General features: G+C 54.4%; 1 protein-coding gene across 1 annotated transcript; it reads left to right on the top strand.

The window, feature by feature from the left end:
- Window positions 1–1,250: 1,250 nt before the first annotated feature.
- LOC125727580 (germinal-center associated nuclear protein-like) lies at window positions 1,251–20,727 on the top strand (the record flags this gene model as incomplete). Its single annotated transcript, XM_049004404.1, has 24 exons — window positions 1,251–1,454; window positions 1,569–1,650; window positions 1,779–1,917; window positions 2,296–2,425; window positions 2,623–2,727; window positions 2,824–3,021; window positions 3,101–3,369; window positions 3,451–3,613; window positions 3,697–3,851; window positions 3,971–4,194; window positions 4,289–4,485; window positions 4,575–4,675; window positions 4,768–4,899; window positions 4,983–5,096; window positions 5,182–5,334; window positions 5,417–5,585; window positions 7,423–7,609; window positions 7,762–7,859; window positions 7,934–8,324; window positions 8,428–8,679; window positions 8,763–8,892; window positions 9,081–9,260; window positions 9,356–9,506; window positions 19,626–20,727. Coding segments are annotated over 24 exons (4,083 nt in total), but the record flags the coding sequence as incomplete, so codon positions are not given.
- Window positions 20,728–21,192: the final 465 nt, after the last annotated feature.

The following is a 21,192-nucleotide window of genomic DNA, read 5'->3' on the forward strand; positions in this document are numbered from 1 at the left end:
GGAGTCAGACCCCGTCGTTTGTACAGAGCGACACCAGGTTCGGCCCGCCGCCCTCCTTCGGGCAGCCGGCCGGGGTCGGTCAGAGCTCTGTCTTTAACCAGAACTCGGCTTTTCCCCAGACCTCTGCCTTCGGACAGACCGGCGGATTTGCTCAGCACACACCCGGCTTCGGCGGCTCTAACGCTATCTCCGCCTCCTCTGTTCCCCCCTCCTCGGGGTCTAGTCAACCACTGAGATTCGGACAGTTGTCCACAGGGTCTTCTTCGGTATTCTCCCCTGGAAGCGTTCAGGGCCGCGGATTTAGCACCTCAGAGTTCAGCTTCAAGCCGTCAGACGCAGCTGTGTTCAAACCTATTTATAGCGCCAGTCCTGAACCGGCTGTGTCCCAGGCTGTGTCCGAGTCTTTTGGTTCCAGCCCATCCAGCACCACCGCTACCAGTATGGACAGCAGTGGGCCTGCTCCTGCTGCCTCTGAGTTCCTTTCTGGAGCATTAGGTTTTAGCTTCTCACAGCCCATCGCAGTGTCCAGCAGCATCCTCCCCACCAAAGATGCACATCCCAGCACCACCCAGGAGTTCAGCTTCTCGAAACCAGCAGCACCCTCCGTTGGTGCTGGCAGTGGCCTGGGTGGGGGGACCTCCCAGGCCGCCTCTGTCTCCAGGTACTCTGCCTCTAGCCTCCATGAGCCCCGGCCACTGTTTGGTGCTGTCAGCTTTGGTCCGCTAAAACCCAAGACTGACGCTGGGGTTGTGTCTGGTGAGGTCCGTGGGGGGGGGGGCGATGAGGGGGAGAATGCAGGGGAGGCAGCGGCTAAGGGTACCAAGCGGAAGGAGGAGATGGTGGAGCATTTATCAGAGGAGCCCCAAGTTGGTGCTGACTCCGCCCCCAGGCACCCTCCCAAGAGGCCCCTGGTCCGGGGCCGGGGGCCTGTCAGCAGCATCTTTCGCAGTGCCTTGACCAGCATCCTGAAGACACCGGCCCTACAGACCCGGCGAGAGCCGAAGAGGAGTGAGGAGCCACAGCCAGACTGGGGGGAGGCGGAGCACCAGGGTTCGATGGCACCGACCACCAGCCACTCACCCTCAACGCCGCCAAGGTCACAGGCCCCAACCCGGGAGGTCCTTGAGAGGGCGGAGGAGTTGGGTGAGTACTCCCAGGAAGAAGCACATTGGGTTCGAAGCCAAGTATAGTCTGAAAAACTGAACTCTGTGACACTTGCCACAGATCCCGAAACTGAGGCAGCATCAACAGTGAGACGTGCCCGCCGCCTGGACAGCACAGACAGCCTGGGGGGGATGTCACCCTCCGAAGCCATGGTGCTCCAATGCAAGAACATTCCAGCCAGTCTTAACAGCAAGGACATCCTGGGGGAACATTTCCGCCAGTTCGGACGTGTGCAGCGGATCTTCTGCAGGCCCCAGAAGAACCTGGCCATAGTGCACTTCCACGACCATGTGAGCAATGGCTTTGCACACCTTTGGGGGGGGGGCTTGGTCGCTGTACTCATTAGGCTGTGGTCTCGTCCATGATCTCCCGGGCTTTCCTCACTGACTTTTGGTATCTTTCAGGCTTCTGCTGCCAAAGCCAAGAAGAAGGGCAAACTGCTGCGCAGGCATGAGCTCACCATCTTCTGGCAGAGGAAGAAGCAGAGTGAGTGACTATTACGGTGCTCTCTATCTGTGCATCGAGCCAAGGCCAGGGCGGGGTCTTTGTGACTCGTTGCAGCCTTTCATTCCCATGTCAGCTGTTTCGATGAACTGGTTCTGTGTGTCTCTTAGGTCCAGGAGAGAAGGGCCAAAGGCCTCCAGATGACCCTGATCCTCAGAGCCAGGCAGGAGGCTTTGAGTCAGCCCCTGTCTGCAAAGCCCTCTCCAAATCCACCTCCGGCTGGTCCTCCAGCTCATCCCTATCCAGAGGGTAATCTTGTCTTTAAATCATTCTCTTACCGTAAGAGTAAATAACTCAATTTTACAATAAGATGGCCGGGTCTTTATTAAATTAAGTTAGGGAAGAAAATCACCTTTTTGAAACCCAATGCAAGTTCTTTAAAAAAAAATAAAAATCTGGATCACTCTGGTTTTTTATTATGTATACATTTTGTTTGTTTTTTTTCCAAGCAGCTTGAGTTATGTTAGGTCATCTGGTAATGAAACTCTTTACCTCAGGCTCGGATTCGTGACATTAAAGTCAAACTGAGTTCTTTGGCTGCTATGCCCCCTACTGGCCAGGTGTTCAAAGGAGCCCAGGTTTTGCCAGCTTTTAGAAGCTCTTCAGCCTTTGGTCTGTCCCTCTCAGGTCACCAGCCAAGAAACCCCTGGCGACAAAGGCCCTGCAGTTTGAGAGTGAGCCGCAGATGGAGCCCAGCCCAGACGGCCTCGAATCCGAACATCTAGCCAGCAGCCTCCCCTCTCCCCTCTTCCACCTGATTGGCCAGGTAGCTGAAACCGCAGAGGAGAAGTATCGTCTGCTAGAGCAGCGGGACAAGATCCTGCGACAGGGTAGGTCCCCCTAGGGTCACGTTGCTGAGCCACCCCCCCCCTCCCACCCCAAAGTGAATCGCCAGCTGACACGGTCTCCTCTGGCACAGCTCGGCCCAAGAGGACCGACCTGGATCTGTCCAAGGTGTTTGTGGGTACGTGTCCTGACATGTGTCCGGAGAAGGAGCGTTACATGAGGGAGACCCGGAACCAACTGAGCTCTTTTGAGGTCATCCCCAACACGGAGAAGGTATCACCACCCCTGCCCCTTTTTCCTAATGCTTCCCCCTCCCCGCCATGAATTGACAGACCACAGGCTGCAAATCACCCTCTGCACCCCACGCAGGTGGACCACACTGCTGCCATTAAGGAGTACAGCAGGTCCTCTGCTGACCAGGAGGAGCCCCTCCCCCATGAACTGCGGCCCCTTACTGTGCTGAACATGACCATGAACTACCTGGTTACCCAGGTCATGGACCAGGGTGAGGACAACTACCGTGACTGGTATGACTTTGTGTGGAACCGCACACGAGGTATCCGGAAGGTGAGCAACATTAGTCCGTGTCTCATTATTCCTGTGCCCTGCGGGCCTCGTCCTGATCCTTTTTCTGGGCCATCTGCAGGATATCACTCAGCAGCACCTGTGCGACCCGCTTACGGTGTCCCTTATTGAAAAGTGCGCCCGCTTCCACATCCACTGCGCACACCACCTGTGCCAGGAGCCCATGATGTCCTTTGATGCTAAGATCAACAATGAAAACCTGACCAAATGCCTGCAGAGCCTCAAGGAGATGTACCAGGACCTGGCCAGCAAGAACATCTACTGCCCTCATGAGGCAGAGTTTCGGCAGTACAGCGTGCTCCTGAAGCTCAATGATGGAGACATCCTCCGGTGGGTGGCTGGCCGGCAGTCGGTGTCCCGTGTCACCGTGGCACCTCTCCAGCTGACATTTCATTCCCTCCCTACCTGCAGGGAGGTGCAGCAATTCCGGGCGGAGCTCCGAAACTCTCCGGAGGTGAAGTTTGCCGTCCAGGCCTTTGCCGCTGTCAACAGCAACAACTTCGTGAGGTTCTTCAAGCTGGTCAAGGTGGCCTCGTATCTGGCTGGTTGCATCTTGCACCGCTACTTCGACCAGGTGGGGGAGCCGTTGCTCCGCTCCCTACATCCTCATCAGCCCCAATACCTCACTTACCTGGACCGCTCTGGTGCCCCCTACAGGTGCGCCGTGAGGCTCTGCGGGCCCTGAATGTGGCCTACAGCTCCCGTGGTTCCACCACATTCCCGGTCGAAGACCTGGTCCGGATGCTCATGTTCCAGAATGCCGGCGAGGCTTCGGACCTCGCGCTGCAGTATGGGCTCGCGGTCGATGCAGGGTAAGGCTGGGCTGTGCTTCGTTGTCCCTTTTGTGTTGGGGGCAGGGTGGCTTATCTCTGATGGGGGTGCTAATCTATGATGGGTGGTATATTTTATTGAAGCTCTGCCCTCCCCCTAGCATGGTGGAGCTAAGCCGGACAGCGTACCAGGAGCCTGAGATCCAGCCACGTCCAAAGCGCTCTGTGGCCATCGCAAGGAAGCGGGAGGTGCTGGTGGGCCAAGTGGTCAACGGCGCGCCACTGCCCAACCCACCCCAACACACACCCGTCAACAGCTTTGACAGCCGCAACAAGTACCGTGGGGATGGGCAGCCAGCGGAGGCAGGCAGTGTGCCCAGGGCTGGTGCGTCTGCACTCCACCTTCCGCTAACTGTTACGCTTCGTCCACCTTCTGGCCTCTGATTGTAATTTTGTCATTTTTCCTGCCCACGCTGTAGCAGCCTCCCCTCAGAGGCCCCCCATTGAGCTGGATGCGCGGGCCCTCCAGCACCGATCCAAGATGCCGAGCGACCCAGCGGAGTCAGCTGGCCTCCCTGGTAGAGAGGAGAGTGGAGCACTTGGGGCATCTCCGTCGGAGGCACCACCAGTCGCCCCACCTACGCCTCCCCCACCGGAGCCCGTTTACACAGAGCAGGTGATAGATTGCTCATTGCTGCGTGTCAACCCAGTAGCAGTGTGTTGGTATTGCCATAGTAATGACAAATAACCCCCCCCCCCTTGCAGGACATCGCCACGGAGGTAGAGGCCATGCTGGAGGAGGTAGTGCAGGCCGAGGTGGCTGACGTGGCTGCCACCGGAGCCGAGTACATCTCTGCTGCACTCAGGTAGGAGCGTGAGCCAGATAGGGAGCAGTGGCCTCTAGAGGGTTGTCACACTCAACCAACACCAGTTTGGTGATGTGGATGGGTTGTTGCAGCATGTGCAACGGCCAGGTGGAGGCAGTGCTGAGTGAGGTGGTGGAGCAGATGCTGCGGGAGGTTTCTGCTGCCGAGATCCAGGCAGAGAGGGAGCATATCGCTGAGGAGAAGCGCAGGATGGAGGAAGCCAGGTAGGCCTCACCTGTCTGGGCTGGGGAGGAGGGGTGGGTGCATTTTGAGGGGATGTGCCATCTGATGGGCCTGTCTCTGTCAGGAGAAAGCAGGAACACGAGGAGCTCCTGGCCCGGCTCAGCAAGACACTGTGTGCCGAGATCACACAGGAGGTGCTGCGCGACTGCATCGTGGAGACTGCCTCAACAGAGATCAGGTACTGGTGAGCCAAGGGGGATCAGAGGTCATAGAGAGTGTTCAGATAACTGTATATAGGCTGAACGCATGCCCCTTCGTGCCAGGCGTGCCCAAGAAGAGCAGGCAGAATGTGTGGCTCGCAGCTCACAAGACGTGTGTGAGGTACTGCTGGAGGAGACGCTGTGTGGTGAGCTCACCCTGCTGGCCCAAGACGTCCTGGAAGCAGAGCTTCTGAGTATACGCAGGTTCATCAAAAGGTAAGGGGCAGTGGTAAGGGGACCAGATATTTTGCCCACATGCTCGCCGACAACCGGGCTTCACCCTGTGCATGTGTTGCAGGTGGCGTGATGTGGTGGCCGTGCGCAGGCAGCTGAAGCGACAGATGCGTGATTTTCCTGCTGCCCCTGGCTGTGTGGACCCCCGCTTCAGGCTGCAGGCCTTGGCCCCCAGTGCCCCCCCCTCACCCTGCCTGGACAGGCTGGCCCGGGGCGTGGTCAACCTGGGGCACGCTGGGGACCTCTCTGTTTCCTGCACCAGGTACATCTCTCTCACAGCATAATAATGCTGACATAATATTCATAATAGAGGTGCACCGATCCCACTTTTTCAGTGCCAATATAATCTTGATACCTGAACATAAGGTATTGGCTGATTATGAGTATGATCCAGGACCAAAGCTCTTTTTTTTTTCCAAGCTAGTAAATACAAATGGAAAAGAAGTTTTAATTAGCCCACAAGAAACATACATAAGATACTGTTCCACCTCTTTTGTGCATCTTGTATTGAGCATTTTTGAGACATTTTGCAGTTGTTTGAATATCTTCACAAGTACACCCAAGTGGCATGCGTCACTTTTCACTGTGATAGCAGCACCTCGTGTATCAAGCTATAGCGAGTGCGCAAAACAGCCCAAGCTGGCTTCCAAACCATCGCTTTTTTTCATATTACTTGCATTGCCTTAATTGAGTGCACTATTAGTGGGATTTTCCACTGAATGTTACTTTGTTTTTACAAAGATCGCAAATCGCTGTGCTACTGGTTGTTTCAAGCATAAAATTCTTCCAGGTTTTAGACATGTTAGTTTGCTTCGCAAGCATGCAAGTTGCATTTGCTACCATCACCTGATCCTTCCACTACAAAGGACATGCACATGACGTCATAGCAGGGGAAGTCACTGCACTCACACACACTGAGTGTCAAAAAACCGAGGAAGCGTTAACGTTCAGCTTGAATGCCACAAAAAATAAAAAAGGGGGGAAAGCTGTTGTGCGATTTGATTGTACCACTCAGTATAAGAAGAAATAGACTGGCAATAACTAAATAATTATTGAACATGGATCGGTCACATGTGGCCGATGTCCGATCCGTCTGATTAGGTATCTTGAATATTGGATCGGGGCACCTCTGCTGAATTAGACAGTACTTCCCAAAATGACTTCCGTCCTGTCCGTTTATTTTGCTGGCCATTGATTTGCTATAGTGTTAAGTGTACCGATGCTGACACTCTGCTGCCTTCTGCAGGTTGGCGAAGATGCGAAGGGAAACCGAGCATCAGATGAAGGTTCACTTGTTCTACCAGCAGCTCCTGAGGTATGGTGCTACTGTAGAGTAGCTGTTAGCCATCCATCACTCTCCATGTGCTCATCTACATCTCCATCCACTTCAGCGAATCTGTGTGGGGGCCACTGGACCTGCTCAGTCTGGTGGCAGCAAGCGTCTCGAACCCATCTGACACAATCTTCTGGAAGGCAGCCCTCTTGTTGCCAAGTGATCATGAAAGAGATGCCAGTGTTGCTAACCAGTAAGTGGGGGAACTGGGTGTCGTTCGGGGAGGGATTGGGTGTTAGTTGGGTTTAGAGGTCCTGGAGCTTACATTTGTGCCCCCCTCCCATCTCTGATGCAGGATTTTGACAGAATGGCTGGAGTCCAAATTCGGTAACTCGGAGAAGCAAGAACACAGGGAGATGGTCCCCAACGGACACATGCAAACCTTGAGCATCAGCAGCGGCCTGCGGAGCGTGGGGGAGCGCATGCACACAGTGCACGTGTGTGTGAAGGTGTGGCAGATAGGGGGGAACTTGCCGATGAATATCGACAGGCTTCATGCCCCTGTGTTGCATGTTCTGTCATTAATGTTAGTCTAGCATAGCTTAACATAGCCTAGCATAGTCTGGCACTATGTGATATTAGCAGGTCCTGTGGTAACACAGATGTTTGCGAAGGGTGCAAGTGCAGGAAGTGAGGCCATGTTTCTCACTGTGGGTCAGGTGGCCCGCGGGCCCCTCAGCGAGGAAGGCCAGTTGGCATTGGAGAAGCGGAAGGGGCTGATGGGCATGGGCGCCCTGCTGATGCTGCTGCCCTCGGCAGTCAGTCCCGGGGCTGATGAGGAAGACGGGGACATCTTCCTGTTATCCGCCCTGCTGCAGCTCCGGCAGATCCAGCAGGCTAATGCCTGGCCACAGGCCCTTCCTCTGGTGGTGGTGGTCCCAGGGCAGGCTGGGCACAGGGCCAGCGATGAACGGCTAGAGGAAGGTGTGACACTAACCGTGTCTATGACAACAGGTGTCGCGTGGGATTCGCTTACTTTACTTATAGCATTTCTCTTGAGGCTATGTTTACGTATGCAGAGCTAATACAGTTGGTTTGTTCCTCCTGTCTGACCGTCGGTTTCCTTTCCCTGTAAGACCTGATGCTTCAGACACTCATTGAGGAAGGTTTGATTTCAGAGTACATGTTCGTCCATATCCCCGAGACCACGAACGAACCCCAAGGATCCGAGCAGGTGAGTGTGCATGTTGTCGCTGGCCTCGGTAAGATTGAACCATCCCATTGACCATCACCCCCGTCTCCCCGCAGATCCGCCATGCCGTCAGGTGGCTCGCTGCCCGCTCCACGGCACCAGCCCGGCTCGTCTCGCAGACGTTGGTGCAGGTTGTGGAGGCCGGGCTCTGCCGCGAGTTTGCTGGTAGGCTTCACCGTGATCGGAGGGACCGTGACATGGCGGGACTGCCCTCCCAGGGCCCTGCACCCGTCATCGGCCTCTACAACACTGTCCTGGCTTTCTTGGCTGGCCTTGTGTCGTCCCCGAGTCTGGCTGGCCTCACCTGGCCCGTGGCAGAGTTCTCGGTGCCAGGGGGTGGTGACTGCCTACCACATCTGCTCTGGAACTCGGCTGAGCACCTGGAGTGGCTCCAGGGGGCAGTCCTGAGCCTGCGGCTGCCCGACTGGCCGCTGCCAGCCGTGGGGGGTATGTCCATGCCTCAGATTCGGAATTCGGACTTCTTGCTAAGTGGCTGCTTCTTAGTCTGTTTCCTTAAATTTCTGCTGCTGCCACCGCTCCCCCCACCCAGCTCCTTGGAGCCAGCTGGTTGCCTCCATCTTCCAGTACGTATCTCAAATCCCATGGTCCCGCCACAGCCAGCCACTCCTTATGTCCCAGTTGGAGAACCTTTTGGAGAGGCTGCGTCAGGACTGTGTGGGCCGAGGTGGGGGGCCGGACAAGGAGCCCACTTTCTGGGAGGTGCCCTGGGACGAAATTGTCATGCTCTGTGTAGAGCACCAACTCCGGGACTGGAACCCTCCTGGGTGCCCCGTGAGTGAAGGTGAGGGGGGTGGGGTGGGTCTGACGTTTGGGGGGGCCTACTGGGGATGCCATGCAGGTGTGAACCTATCCCACCATCTTCAGATGTCATCAGTGACGACGGAGAAATCTCGGTGTATTTCCTGAGCGATGGGCTGCAGGGCTTCATACCGCCGTCCTGCTGGGTGGATGCCGTAAAGCAGACGCACAGGGACAAGCAGCAGGGGAAGGCAGGGTAAGAGCCAGCCAGCCATGTAAATCTAACACATTCCAGATAGACTGTTAACAGTGACCTGCAGATTTAATGAATATTATTTACTATTAAATGGAAGAAGAGGGAAAGCCATCAGCTTCCAGTCTTGCTCATATCCCCAAGAGTGGTGTACAATACTGGCTTCTTATCCAAAGTCTCTGCCATTGCAGGTGTCACCAGAGCATGTGGCCTCATCCTCGAATGGCCAGGCCACGTCTTCAACAGAAGCTGTTTCACAGCATGGTTGAGGACCCTGAGTCCGGATCCGGTGTTGCCCCTGTTTTGGATGCTGCCTCCAGCCCCCAGGACCTCCTGGCTCGCATTGAGGAGGAGAAAGAACAGAGCCGCAGGTCTGACAGAGAACAGACATGCTACACACGTGTACTCTCTCATGTGAGTTGTGGCATAAACATTGAGCCATTTCCTGTTTGACTTGGATCTGCAGGTTCGAGGACCAGCTGCGTACCTGGCTTGACGTCGAGTCCCTGGGCCCTTCCTCTTCCTCCTCACCACTTTTCTTGCCTTCTTCGTTACTGTCTGTACCGGAGATCGTAGTGCCCTCCCCAAAGATGGCTGCCCCACCTGCACTTGCCCTGGTATTGACCCTGTGCCTACACAGTTGCTCACATTTTAAGACCCCAAGTACCCTGTGCTCATCAGTTGAGACTGTTTCTGTGCCCATTTTTGTAGCAGAAGGAGCACAGTGTCCGCAGTGACCAGGCCAGGGGAGCTGCCAGTTTGTATATTTCCGCAGATGTGACACAGGCGCGGATATAATCTCCCAGGCCGAAGGACGCCGAAATCTACCGCGCTGTAAGAACTCTGTTTCGACTTTTGAAGGCCGTATTTTTGGGCTTTTTACACAATGAATCCGTCTGGGCTTTTCGGCAGAACACAAGGCGGAGCGTTTCAGTCTCCGCGCGCCCCGACCTCGGGGCTCTTTTCCTTCGGCCAGCAGAACGCCCCTTTCGTGCAGCCGCCTGCCCTCGGCCAGGGCACCGGCCAGACCTCGCTCTTCAGTACATCGTCTGCCTTCGGCCAGACCGGATCCCTTTTCGGGCAGCCTGGCGGGACGGCGTCTGGACAGGCCCCGACCTTCGGCATGCCCAGTTCTGGGAGTCAGACCCCGTCGTTTGTACAGAGCGACACCAGGTTCGGCCCGCCGCCCTCCTTCGGGCAGCCGGCCGGGGTCGGTCAGAGCTCTGTCTTTAACCAGAACTCGGCTTTTCCCCAGACCTCTGCCTTCGGACAGACCGGCGGATTTGCTCAGCACACACCCGGCTTCGGCGGCTCTAACGCTATCTCCGCCTCCTCTGTTCCCCCCTCCTCGGGGTCTAGTCAACCACTGAGATTCGGACAGTTGTCCACAGGGTCTTCTTCGGTATTCTCCCCTGGAAGCGTTCAGGGCCGCGGATTTAGCACCTCAGAGTTCAGCTTCAAGCCGTCAGACGCAGCTGTGTTCAAACCTATTTATAGCGCCAGTCCTGAACCGGCTGTGTCCCAGGCTGTGTCCGAGTCTTTTGGTTCCAGCCCATCCAGCACCACCGCTACCAGTATGGACAGCAGTGGGCCTGCTCCTGCTGCCTCTGAGTTCCTTTCTGGAGCATTAGGTTTTAGCTTCTCACAGCCCATCGCAGTGTCCAGCAGCATCCTCCCCACCAAAGATGCACATCCCAGCACCACCCAGGAGTTCAGCTTCTCGAAACCAGCAGCACCCTCCGTTGGTGCTGGCAGTGGCCTGGGTGGGGGGACCTCCCAGGCCGCCTCTGTCTCCAGGTACTCTGCCTCTAGCCTCCATGAGCCCCGGCCACTGTTTGGTGCTGTCAGCTTTGGTCCGCTAAAACCCAAGACTGACGCTGGGGTTGTGTCTGGTGAGGTCCGTGGGGGGGGGGGCGATGAGGGGGAGAATGCAGGGGAGGCAGCGGCTAAGGGTACCAAGCGGAAGGAGGAGATGGTGGAGCATTTATCAGAGGAGCCCCAAGTTGGTGCTGACTCCGCCCCCAGGCACCCTCCCAAGAGGCCCCTGGTCCGGGGCCGGGGGCCTGTCAGCAGCATCTTTCGCAGTGCCTTGACCAGCATCCTGAAGACACCGGCCCTACAGACCCGGCGAGAGCCGAAGAGGAGTGAGGAGCCACAGCCAGACTGGGGGGAGGCGGAGCACCAGGGTTCGATGGCACCGACCACCAGCCACTCACCCTCAACGCCGCCAAGGTCACAGGCCCCAACCCGGGAGGTCCTTGAGAGGGCGGAGGAGTTGGGTGAGTACTCCCAGGAAGAAGCACATTGGGTTCGAAGCCAAGTATAGTCTGAAAAACTGAACTCTGTGACACTTGCCACAGATCCCGAAACTGAGGCAGCATCAACAGTGAGACGTGCCCGCCGCCTGGACAGCACAGACAGCCTGGGGGGGATGTCACCCTCCGAAGCCATGGTGCTCCAATGCAAGAACATTCCAGCCAGTCTTAACAGCAAGGACATCCTGGGGGAACATTTCCGCCAGTTCGGACGTGTGCAGCGGATCTTCTGCAGGCCCCAGAAGAACCTGGCCATAGTGCACTTCCACGACCATGTGAGCAATGGCTTTGCACACCTTTGGGGGGGGGGCTTGGTCGCTGTACTCATTAGGCTGTGGTCTCGTCCATGATCTCCCGGGCTTTCCTCACTGACTTTTGGTATCTTTCAGGCTTCTGCTGCCAAAGCCAAGAAGAAGGGCAAACTGCTGCGCAGGCATGAGCTCACCATCTTCTGGCAGAGGAAGAAGCAGAGTGAGTGACTATTACGGTGCTCTCTATCTGTGCATCGAGCCAAGGCCAGGGCGGGGTCTTTGTGACTCGTTGCAGCCTTTCATTCCCATGTCAGCTGTTTCGATGAACTGGTTCTGTGTGTCTCTTAGGTCCAGGAGAGAAGGGCCAAAGGCCTCCAGATGACCCTGATCCTCAGAGCCAGGCAGGAGGCTTTGAGTCAGCCCCTGTCTGCAAAGCCCTCTCCAAATCCACCTCCGGCTGGTCCTCCAGCTCATCCCTATCCAGAGGGTAATCTTGTCTTTAAATCATTCTCTTACCGTAAGAGTAAATAACTCAATTTTACAATAAGATGGCCGGGTCTTTATTAAATTAAGTTAGGGAAGAAAATCACCTTTTTGAAACCCAATGCAAGTTCTTTAAAAAAAAATAAAAATCTGGATCACTCTGGTTTTTTATTATGTATACATTTTGTTTGTTTTTTTTCCAAGCAGCTTGAGTTATGTTAGGTCATCTGGTAATGAAACTCTTTACCTCAGGCTCGGATTCGTGACATTAAAGTCAAACTGAGTTCTTTGGCTGCTATGCCCCCTACTGGCCAGGTGTTCAAAGGAGCCCAGGTTTTGCCAGCTTTTAGAAGCTCTTCAGCCTTTGGTCTGTCCCTCTCAGGTCACCAGCCAAGAAACCCCTGGCGACAAAGGCCCTGCAGTTTGAGAGTGAGCCGCAGATGGAGCCCAGCCCAGACGGCCTCGAATCCGAACATCTAGCCAGCAGCCTCCCCTCTCCCCTCTTCCACCTGATTGGCCAGGTAGCTGAAACCGCAGAGGAGAAGTATCGTCTGCTAGAGCAGCGGGACAAGATCCTGCGACAGGGTAGGTCCCCCTAGGGTCACGTTGCTGAGCCACCCCCCCCTCCCACCCCAAAGTGAATCGCCAGCTGACACGGTCTCCTCTGGCACAGCTCGGCCCAAGAGGACCGACCTGGATCTGTCCAAGGTGTTTGTGGGTACGTGTCCTGACATGTGTCCGGAGAAGGAGCGTTACATGAGGGAGACCCGGAACCAACTGAGCTCTTTTGAGGTCATCCCCAACACGGAGAAGGTATCACCACCCCTGCCCCTCTTTCCTAATGCTTCCCCCTCCCCGCCATGAATTGACAGACCACAGGCTGCAAATCACCCTCTGCACCCCACGCAGGTGGACCACACTGCTGCCATTAAGGAGTACAGCAGGTCCTCTGCTGACCAGGAGGAGCCCCTCCCCCATGAACTGCGGCCCCTTACTGTGCTGAACATGACCATGAACTACCTGGTTACCCAGGTCATGGACCAGGGTGAGGACAACTACCGTGACTGGTATGACTTTGTGTGGAACCGCACACGAGGTATCCGGAAGGTGAGCAACATTAGTCCGTGTCTCATTATTCCTGTGCCCTGCGGGCCTCGTCCTGATCCTTTTTCTGGGCCATCTGCAGGATATCACTCAGCAGCACCTGTGCGACCCGCTTACGGTGTCCCTTATTGAAAAGTGCGCCCGCTTCCACATCCACTGCGCACACCACCTGTGCCAGGAGCCCATGATGTCCTTTGATGCTAAGATCAACAATGAAAACCTGACCAAATGCCTGCAGAGCCTCAAGGAGATGTACCAGGACCTGGCCAGCAAGAACATCTACTGCCCTCATGAGGCAGAGTTTCGGCAGTACAGCGTGCTCCTGAAGCTCAATGATGGAGACATCCTCCGGTGGGTGGCTGGCCGGCAGTCGGTGTCCCGTGTCACCGTGGCACCTCTCCAGCTGACATTTCATTCCCTCCCTACCTGCAGGGAGGTGCAGCAATTCCGGGCGGAGCTCCGAAACTCTCCGGAGGTGAAGTTTGCCGTCCAGGCCTTTGCCGCTGTCAACAGCAACAACTTCGTGAGGTTCTTCAAGCTGGTCAAGGTGGCCTCGTATCTGGCTGGTTGCATCTTGCACCGCTACTTCGACCAGGTGGGGGAGCCGTTGCTCCGCTCCCTACATCCTCATCAGCCCCAATACCTCACTTACCTGGACCGCTCTGGTGCCCCCTACAGGTGCGCCGTGAGGCTCTGCGGGCCCTGAATGTGGCCTACAGCTCCCGTGGTTCCACCACATTCCCGGTCGAAGACCTGGTCCGGATGCTCATGTTCCAGAATGCCGGCGAGGCTTCGGACCTCGCGCTGCAGTATGGGCTCGCGGTCGATGCAGGGTAAGGCTGGGCTGTGCTTCGTTGTCCCTTTTGTGTTGGGGGCAGGGTGGCTTATCTCTGATGGGGGTGCTAATCTATGATGGGTGGTATATTTTATTGAAGCTCTGCCCTCCCCCTAGCATGGTGGAGCTAAGCCGGACAGCGTACCAGGAGCCTGAGATCCAGCCACGTCCAAAGCGCTCTGTGGCCATCGCAAGGAAGCGGGAGGTGCTGGTGGGCCAAGTGGTCAACGGCGCGCCACTGCCCAACCCACCCCAACACACACCCGTCAACAGCTTTGACAGCCGCAACAAGTACCGTGGGGATGGGCAGCCAGCGGAGGCAGGCAGTGTGCCCAGGGCTGGTGCGTCTGCACTCCACCTTCCGCTAACTGTTACGCTTCGTCCACCTTCTGGCCTCTGATTGTAATTTTGTCATTTTTCCTGCCCACGCTGTAGCAGCCTCCCCTCAGAGGCCCCCCATTGAGCTGGATGCGCGGGCCCTCCAGCACCGATCCAAGATGCCGAGCGACCCAGCGGAGTCAGCTGGCCTCCCTGGTAGAGAGGAGAGTGGAGCACTTGGGGCATCTCCGTCGGAGGCACCACCAGTCGCCCCACCTACGCCTCCCCCACCGGAGCCCGTTTACACAGAGCAGGTGATAGATTGCTCATTGCTGCGTGTCAACCCAGTAGCAGTGTGTTGGTATTGCCATAGTAATGACAAATAACCCCCCCCCCCCTTGCAGGACATCGCCACGGAGGTAGAGGCCATGCTGGAGGAGGTAGTGCAGGCCGAGGTGGCTGACGTGGCTGCCACCGGAGCCGAGTACATCTCTGCTGCACTCAGGTAGGAGCGTGAGCCAGATAGGGAGCAGTGGCCTCTAGAGGGTTGTCACACTCAACCAACACCAGTTTGGTGATGTGGATGGGTTGTTGCAGCATGTGCAACGGCCAGGTGGAGGCAGTGCTGAGTGAGGTGGTGGAGCAGATGCTGCGGGAGGTTTCTGCTGCCGAGATCCAGGCAGAGAGGGAGCATATCGCTGAGGAGAAGCGCAGGATGGAGGAAGCCAGGTAGGCCTCACCTGTCTGGGCTGGGGAGGAGGGGTGGGTGCATTTTGAGGGGATGTGCCATCTGATGGGCCTGTCTCTGTCAGGAGAAAGCAGGAACACGAGGAGCACCTGGCCCGGCTCAGCAAGACACTGTGTGCCGAGATCACACAGGAGGTGCTGCGCGACTGCATCGTGGAGACTGCCTCAACAGAGATCAGGTACTGGTGAGCCAAGGGGGATCAGAGGTCATAGAGAGTGTTCAGATAACTGTATATAGGCTGAACGCATGCCCCTTCGTGCCAGGCGTGCCCAAGAAGAGCAGGCAGAATGTGTGGCTCGCAGCTCACAAGACGTGTGTGAGGTACTGCTGGAGGAGACGCTGTGTGGTGAGCTCACCCTGCTGGCCCAAGACGTCCTGGAAGCAGAGCTTCTGAGTATACGCAGGTTCATCAAAAGGTAAGGGGCAGTGGTAAGGGGACCAGATATTTTGCCCACATGCTCGCCGACAACCGGGCTTCACCCTGTGCATGTGTTGCAGGTGGCGTGATGTGGTGGCCGTGCGCAGGCAGCTGAAGCGACAGATGCGTGATTTTCCTGCTGCCCCTGGCTGTGTGGACCCCCGCTTCAGGCTGCAGGCCTTGGCCCCCAGTGCCCCCCCCTCACCCTGCCTGGACAGGCTGGCCCGGGGCGTGGTCAACCTGGGGCACGCTGGGGACCTCTCTGTTTCCTGCACCAGGTACATCTCTCTCACAGCATAATAATGCTGACATAATATTCATAATAGAGGTGCACCGATCCCACTTTTTCAGTGCCAATATAATCTTGATACCTGAACATAAGGTATTGGCTGATTATGAGTATGATCCAGGACCAAAGCTCTTTTTTTTTTCCAAGCTAGTAAATACAAATGGAAAAGAAGTTTTAATTAGCCCACAAGAAACATACATAAGATACTGTTCCACCTCTTTTGTGCATCTTGTATTGAGCATTTTTGAGACATTTTGCAGTTGTTTGAATATCTTCACAAGTACACCCAAGTGGCATGCGTCACTTTTCACTGTGATAGCAGCACCTCGTGTATCAAGCTATAGCGAGTGCGCAAAACAGCCCAAGCTGGCTTCCAAACCATCGCTTTTTTTCATATTACTTGCATTGCCTTAATTGAGTGCACTATTAGTGGGATTTTCCACTGAATGTTACTTTGTTTTTACAAAGATCGCAAATCGCTGTGCTACTGGTTGTTTCAAGCATAAAATTCTTCCAGGTTTTAGACATGTTAGTTTGCTTCGCAAGCATGCAAGTTGCATTTGCTACCATCACCTGATCCTTCCACTACAAAGGACATGCACATGACGTCATAGCAGGGGAAGTCACTGCACTCACACACACTGAGTGTCAAAAAACCGAGGAAGCGTTAACGTTCAGCTTGAATGCCACAAAAAATAAAAAAGGGGGGAAAGCTGTTGTGCGATTTGATTGTACCACTCAGTATAAGAAGAAATAGACTGGCAATAACTAAATAATTATTGAACATGGATCGGTCACATGTGGCCGATGTCCGATCCGTCTGATTAGGTATCTTGAATATTGGATCGGGGCACCTCTGCTGAATTAGACAGTACTTCCCAAAATGACTTCCGTCCTGTCCGTTTATTTTGCTGGCCATTGATTTGCTATAGTGTTAAGTGTACCGATGCTGACACTCTGCTGCCTTCTGCAGGTTGGCGAAGATGCGAAGGGAAACCGAGCATCAGATGAAGGTTCACTTGTTCTACCAGCAGCTCCTGAGGTATGGTGCTACTGTAGAGTAGCTGTTAGCCATCCATCACTCTCCATGTGCTCATCTACATCTCCATCCACTTCAGCGAATCTGTGTGGGGGCCACTGGACCTGCTCAGTCTGGTGGCAGCAAGCGTCTCGAACCCATCTGACACAATCTTCTGGAAGGCAGCCCTCTTGTTGCCAAGTGATCATGAAAGAGATGCCAGTGTTGCTAACCAGTAAGTGGGGGAACTGGGTGTCGTTCGGGGAGGGATTGGGTGTTAGTTGGGTTTAGAGGTCCTGGAGCTTACATTTGTGCCCCCCTCCCATCTCTGATGCAGGATTTTGACAGAATGGCTGGAGTCCAAATTCGGTAACTCGGAGAAGCAAGAACACAGGGAGATGGTCCCCAACGGACACATGCAAACCTTGAGCATCAGCAGCGGCCTGCGGAGCGTGGGGGAGCGCATGCACACAGTGCACGTGTGTGTGAAGGTGTGGCAGATAGGGGGGAACTTGCCGATGAATATCGACAGGCTTCATGCCCCTGTGTTGCATGTTCTGTCATTAATGTTAGTCTAGCATAGCTTAACATAGCCTAGCATAGTCTGGCACTATGTGATATTAGCAGGTCCTGTGGTAACACAGATGTTTGCGAAGGGTGCAAGTGCAGGAAGTGAGGCCATGTTTCTCACTGTGGGTCAGGTGGCCCGCGGGCCCCTCAGCGAGGAAGGCCAGTTGGCATTGGAGAAGCGGAAGGGGCTGATGGGCATGGGCGCCCTGCTGATGCTGCTGCCCTCGGCAGTCAGTCCCGGGGCTGATGAGGAAGACGGGGACATCTTCCTGTTATCCGCCCTGCTGCAGCTCCGGCAGATCCAGCAGGCTAATGCCTGGCCACAGGCCCTTCCTCTGGTGGTGGTGGTCCCAGGGCAGGCTGGGCACAGGGCCAGCGATGAACGGCTAGAGGAAGGTGTGACACTAACCGTGTCTATGACAACAGGTGTCGCGTGGGATTCGCTTACTTTACTTATAGCATTTCTCTTGAGGCTATGTTTACGTATGCAGAGCTAATACAGTTGGTTTGTTCCTCCTGTCTGACCATCGGTTTCCTTTCCCTGTAAGACCTGATGCTTCAGACACTCATTGAGGAAGGTTTGATTTCAGAGTACATGTTCGTCCATATCCCCGAGACCACGAACGAACCCCAAGGATCCGAGCAGGTGAGTGTGCATGTTGTCGCTGGCCTCGGTAAGATTGAACCATCCCATTGACTATCACCCCCCGTATCCCCGCAGATCCGCCATGCCGTCAGGTGGCTCGCTGCCCGCTCCACGGCACCAGCCCGGCTCGTCTCGCAGACGTTGGTGCAGGTTGTGGAGGCCGGGCTCTGCCGCGAGTTTGCTGGTAGGCTTCACCGTGATCGGAGGGACCGTGACATGGCGGGACTGCCCTCCCAGGGCCCTGCACCCGTCATCGGCCTCTACAACACTGTCCTGGCTTTCTTGGCTGGCCTTGTGTCGTCCCCGAGTCTGGCTGGCCTCTCCTGGCCCGTGGCAGAGTTCTCGGTGCCAGGGGGTGGTGACTGCCTACCACATCTGCTCTGGAACTCGGCTGAGCACCTGGAGTGGCTCCAGGGGGCAGTCCTGAGCCTGCGGCTGCCCGACTGGCCGCTGCCAGCCGTGGGGGGTATGTCCATGCCTCAGATTCGGAATTCGGATTTCTTGCTAAGTGGCTGCTTCTTAGTCTGTTTCCTTAAATTTCTGCTGCTGCCACCGCTCCCCCCACCCAGCTCCTTGGAGCCAGCTGGTTGCCTCCATCTTCCAGTACGTATCTCAAATCCCATGGTCCCGCCACAGCCAGCCACTCCTTATGTCCCAGTTGGAGAACCTTTTGGAGAGGCTGCGTCAGGACTGTGTGGGCCGAGGTGGGGGGCCGGACAAGGAGCCCACTTTCTGGGAGGTGCCCTGGGACGAAATTGTCATGCTCTGTGTAGAGCACCAACTCCTGGACTGGAACCCTCCTGGGTGCCCCGTGAGTGAAGGTGAGGGGGGTGGGGTGGGTCTGACGTTTGGGGGGGCCTACTGGGGATGCCATGCAGGTGTGAACCTATCCCACCATCTCCAGATGTCATCAGTGACGACGGAGAAATCCCGGTGTATTTCCTGAGCGATGGGCTGCAGGGCTTCATACCGCCGTCCTGCTGGGTGGATGCCGTAAAGCAGACGCACAGGGACAAGCAGCAGGGGAAGGCAGGGTAAGAGCCAGCCAGCCATGTAAATCTAACACATTCCAGATAGACTGTTAACAGTGACCTGCAGATTTAATGAATATTATTTACTATTAAATGGAAGAAGAGGGAAAGCCATCAGCTTCCAGTCTTGCTCATATCCCCAAGAGTGGTGTACAATACTGTCTTCTTATCCAAAGTCTCTGCCATTGCAGGTGTCACCAGAGCATGTGGCCTCATCCTCGACTGGCCAGGCCACGTCTTCAACAGAAGCTGTTTCACAGCATGGTTGAGGACCCTGAGTCCGGATCCGGTGTTGCCCCTGTTTTGGATGCTGCCTCCAGCCCCCAGGACCTCCTGGCTCGCATTGAGGAGGAGAAAGAACAGAGCCGCAGGTCTGACAGAGAACAGACATGCTACACACGTGTACTCTCTCATGTGAGTTGTGGCATAAACATTGAGCCATTTCCTGTTTGACTTGGATCTGCAGGTTCCAGGACCAGCTGCGTACCTGGCTTGACGTCGAGTCCCTGGGCCCTTCCTCTTCCTCCTCACCACTTTTCTTGCCTTCTTCGTTACTGTCTGTACCGGAGATCGTAGTGCCCTCCCCAAAGATGGCTGCCCCACCTGCACTTGCCCTGGTATTGACCCTGTGCTACACAGTTGCTCACATTTTAAGACCCCAAGTACCCTGTGCTCATCAGTTGAGACTGTTTCTGTGCCCATTTTTGTAGCAGAAGGAGCGCAGTGTCCGCAGTGACCAGGCCAGGGGAGCTGCCAGTTCTATGGCGAGGCGTCTACAGGAGCTGGAGCAGCTGATCTCTGCAAGCCGGGAGGAGGAGCTCGCATGTGAGCTGAAGCTAAGCTGCCTTCTGGACATTGTTGATGACTGAGTGTCATGTGACCCACCTGATGTCTGCCGTTGACTGCCACAAGTTGTCTCTCTTATGCCTGATTTCTGCAGTATATTTAGTTGTGTGGTACTTGTGCATATATTGCTTTGAAGAGTATGATGTACAGTAATTTACACAACATTGGGAGTGTTGTAACTGGGGGAAAAACATGTCATAGGAAATGGACAGTTTTTTAGGGTTTTTTTTTTTTGTGCAAATTTTAAATATTAAAATGTTATTGTATTTAGAAACCCATGGCTATTTCTTTGTTTTTTTCCATCATGAAACTTTGTTTATTGTACTTTTAAATTGAATCACAATTTGCTGCAGAATCTTTAAAACCTGTGACGTTATTTGCCCATATTAGACACTCATACGTGGGGTTGTTACTGCTGTTTCTTTAACCTTGTGTATTGTTGGTCAAAATTAACAATTTAGGTAATATCTGCATTGTACACCATTGCAAAAGTATGTCTTTTTTTAGACTCTTAAAGAAATGTCATGCAGCTCAATTATATATTCATGTAATTGAACTGAAGATCACAGCAGTTCACTAAGCAGTCTGCCACTGAGTTCTTTTTATAAACTGGCTGGCTGGTTTTTAAGAAAATATGCCCGTGGATGCCCTACAGGTGGCAGCAGGGAGCCATCTGCATATGTACAGACAGTCTGCTGGTTAAGAATATTCGACTGACTTGATGTAGCTAAGATATTTTGCATTTAAAAGCAGATGGCCATAGATCCTATCATACTAATTTAGTTTAAAACTATTTTTAATATCAAACATATGCATTACTTTATGATGCTCATGAAAACATCACCCTGCTTTATTCTTTCGTGGGCTTGAGGTACAGTACTGTATGCAGTTATTTTTAATATTACTGTACTATAATGTTCTGTAGTATTACTCTTCTCACACCAATAAATTTGACTTTAAGACTGACTTAGGATGGATCTTCTATTCTGGGGACTTCCTGTATTCTGTATGATGTTCATTATGAACTGCTTCCTCTGATAGTTTTCTGCTTGTTGAAATAATGTCTACCTGCCCCTGCGCTCACTGTCATGTAATTCTGTTATGCACTTTTAAATGCAGGGAGCAGATAATCCCTCCCCCCCCCCCCCCCCTGCTGACTGTTCCAAATCATGGGTGCATGTTACAAGTGCGGAACATATTTTAACTTAGTACTAACTTAGCATCATATTTGATCTGATTCGACTGAATATTCCAGGTTTCCATCTCTCATGCATCTGGTGTGACATGTTTTCAGACTCTCAGGCTGGCGCAAAGAAATCTTACGGCAAGTCTATTTTACACTAGTATAAACGTAAAATCAGCGACACCAAAGGCGTTAGAGTAGTTTGCAAAACCTACAGACTATTTAAAAGGTAACACAACTGTTGCATA

Source organism: Brienomyrus brachyistius, unplaced genomic scaffold (genome assembly GCF_023856365.1).
Source record: "Brienomyrus brachyistius isolate T26 unplaced genomic scaffold, BBRACH_0.4 scaffold103, whole genome shotgun sequence".
NCBI classification, from domain to species: domain Eukaryota; kingdom Metazoa; phylum Chordata; class Actinopteri; order Osteoglossiformes; family Mormyridae; genus Brienomyrus; species Brienomyrus brachyistius.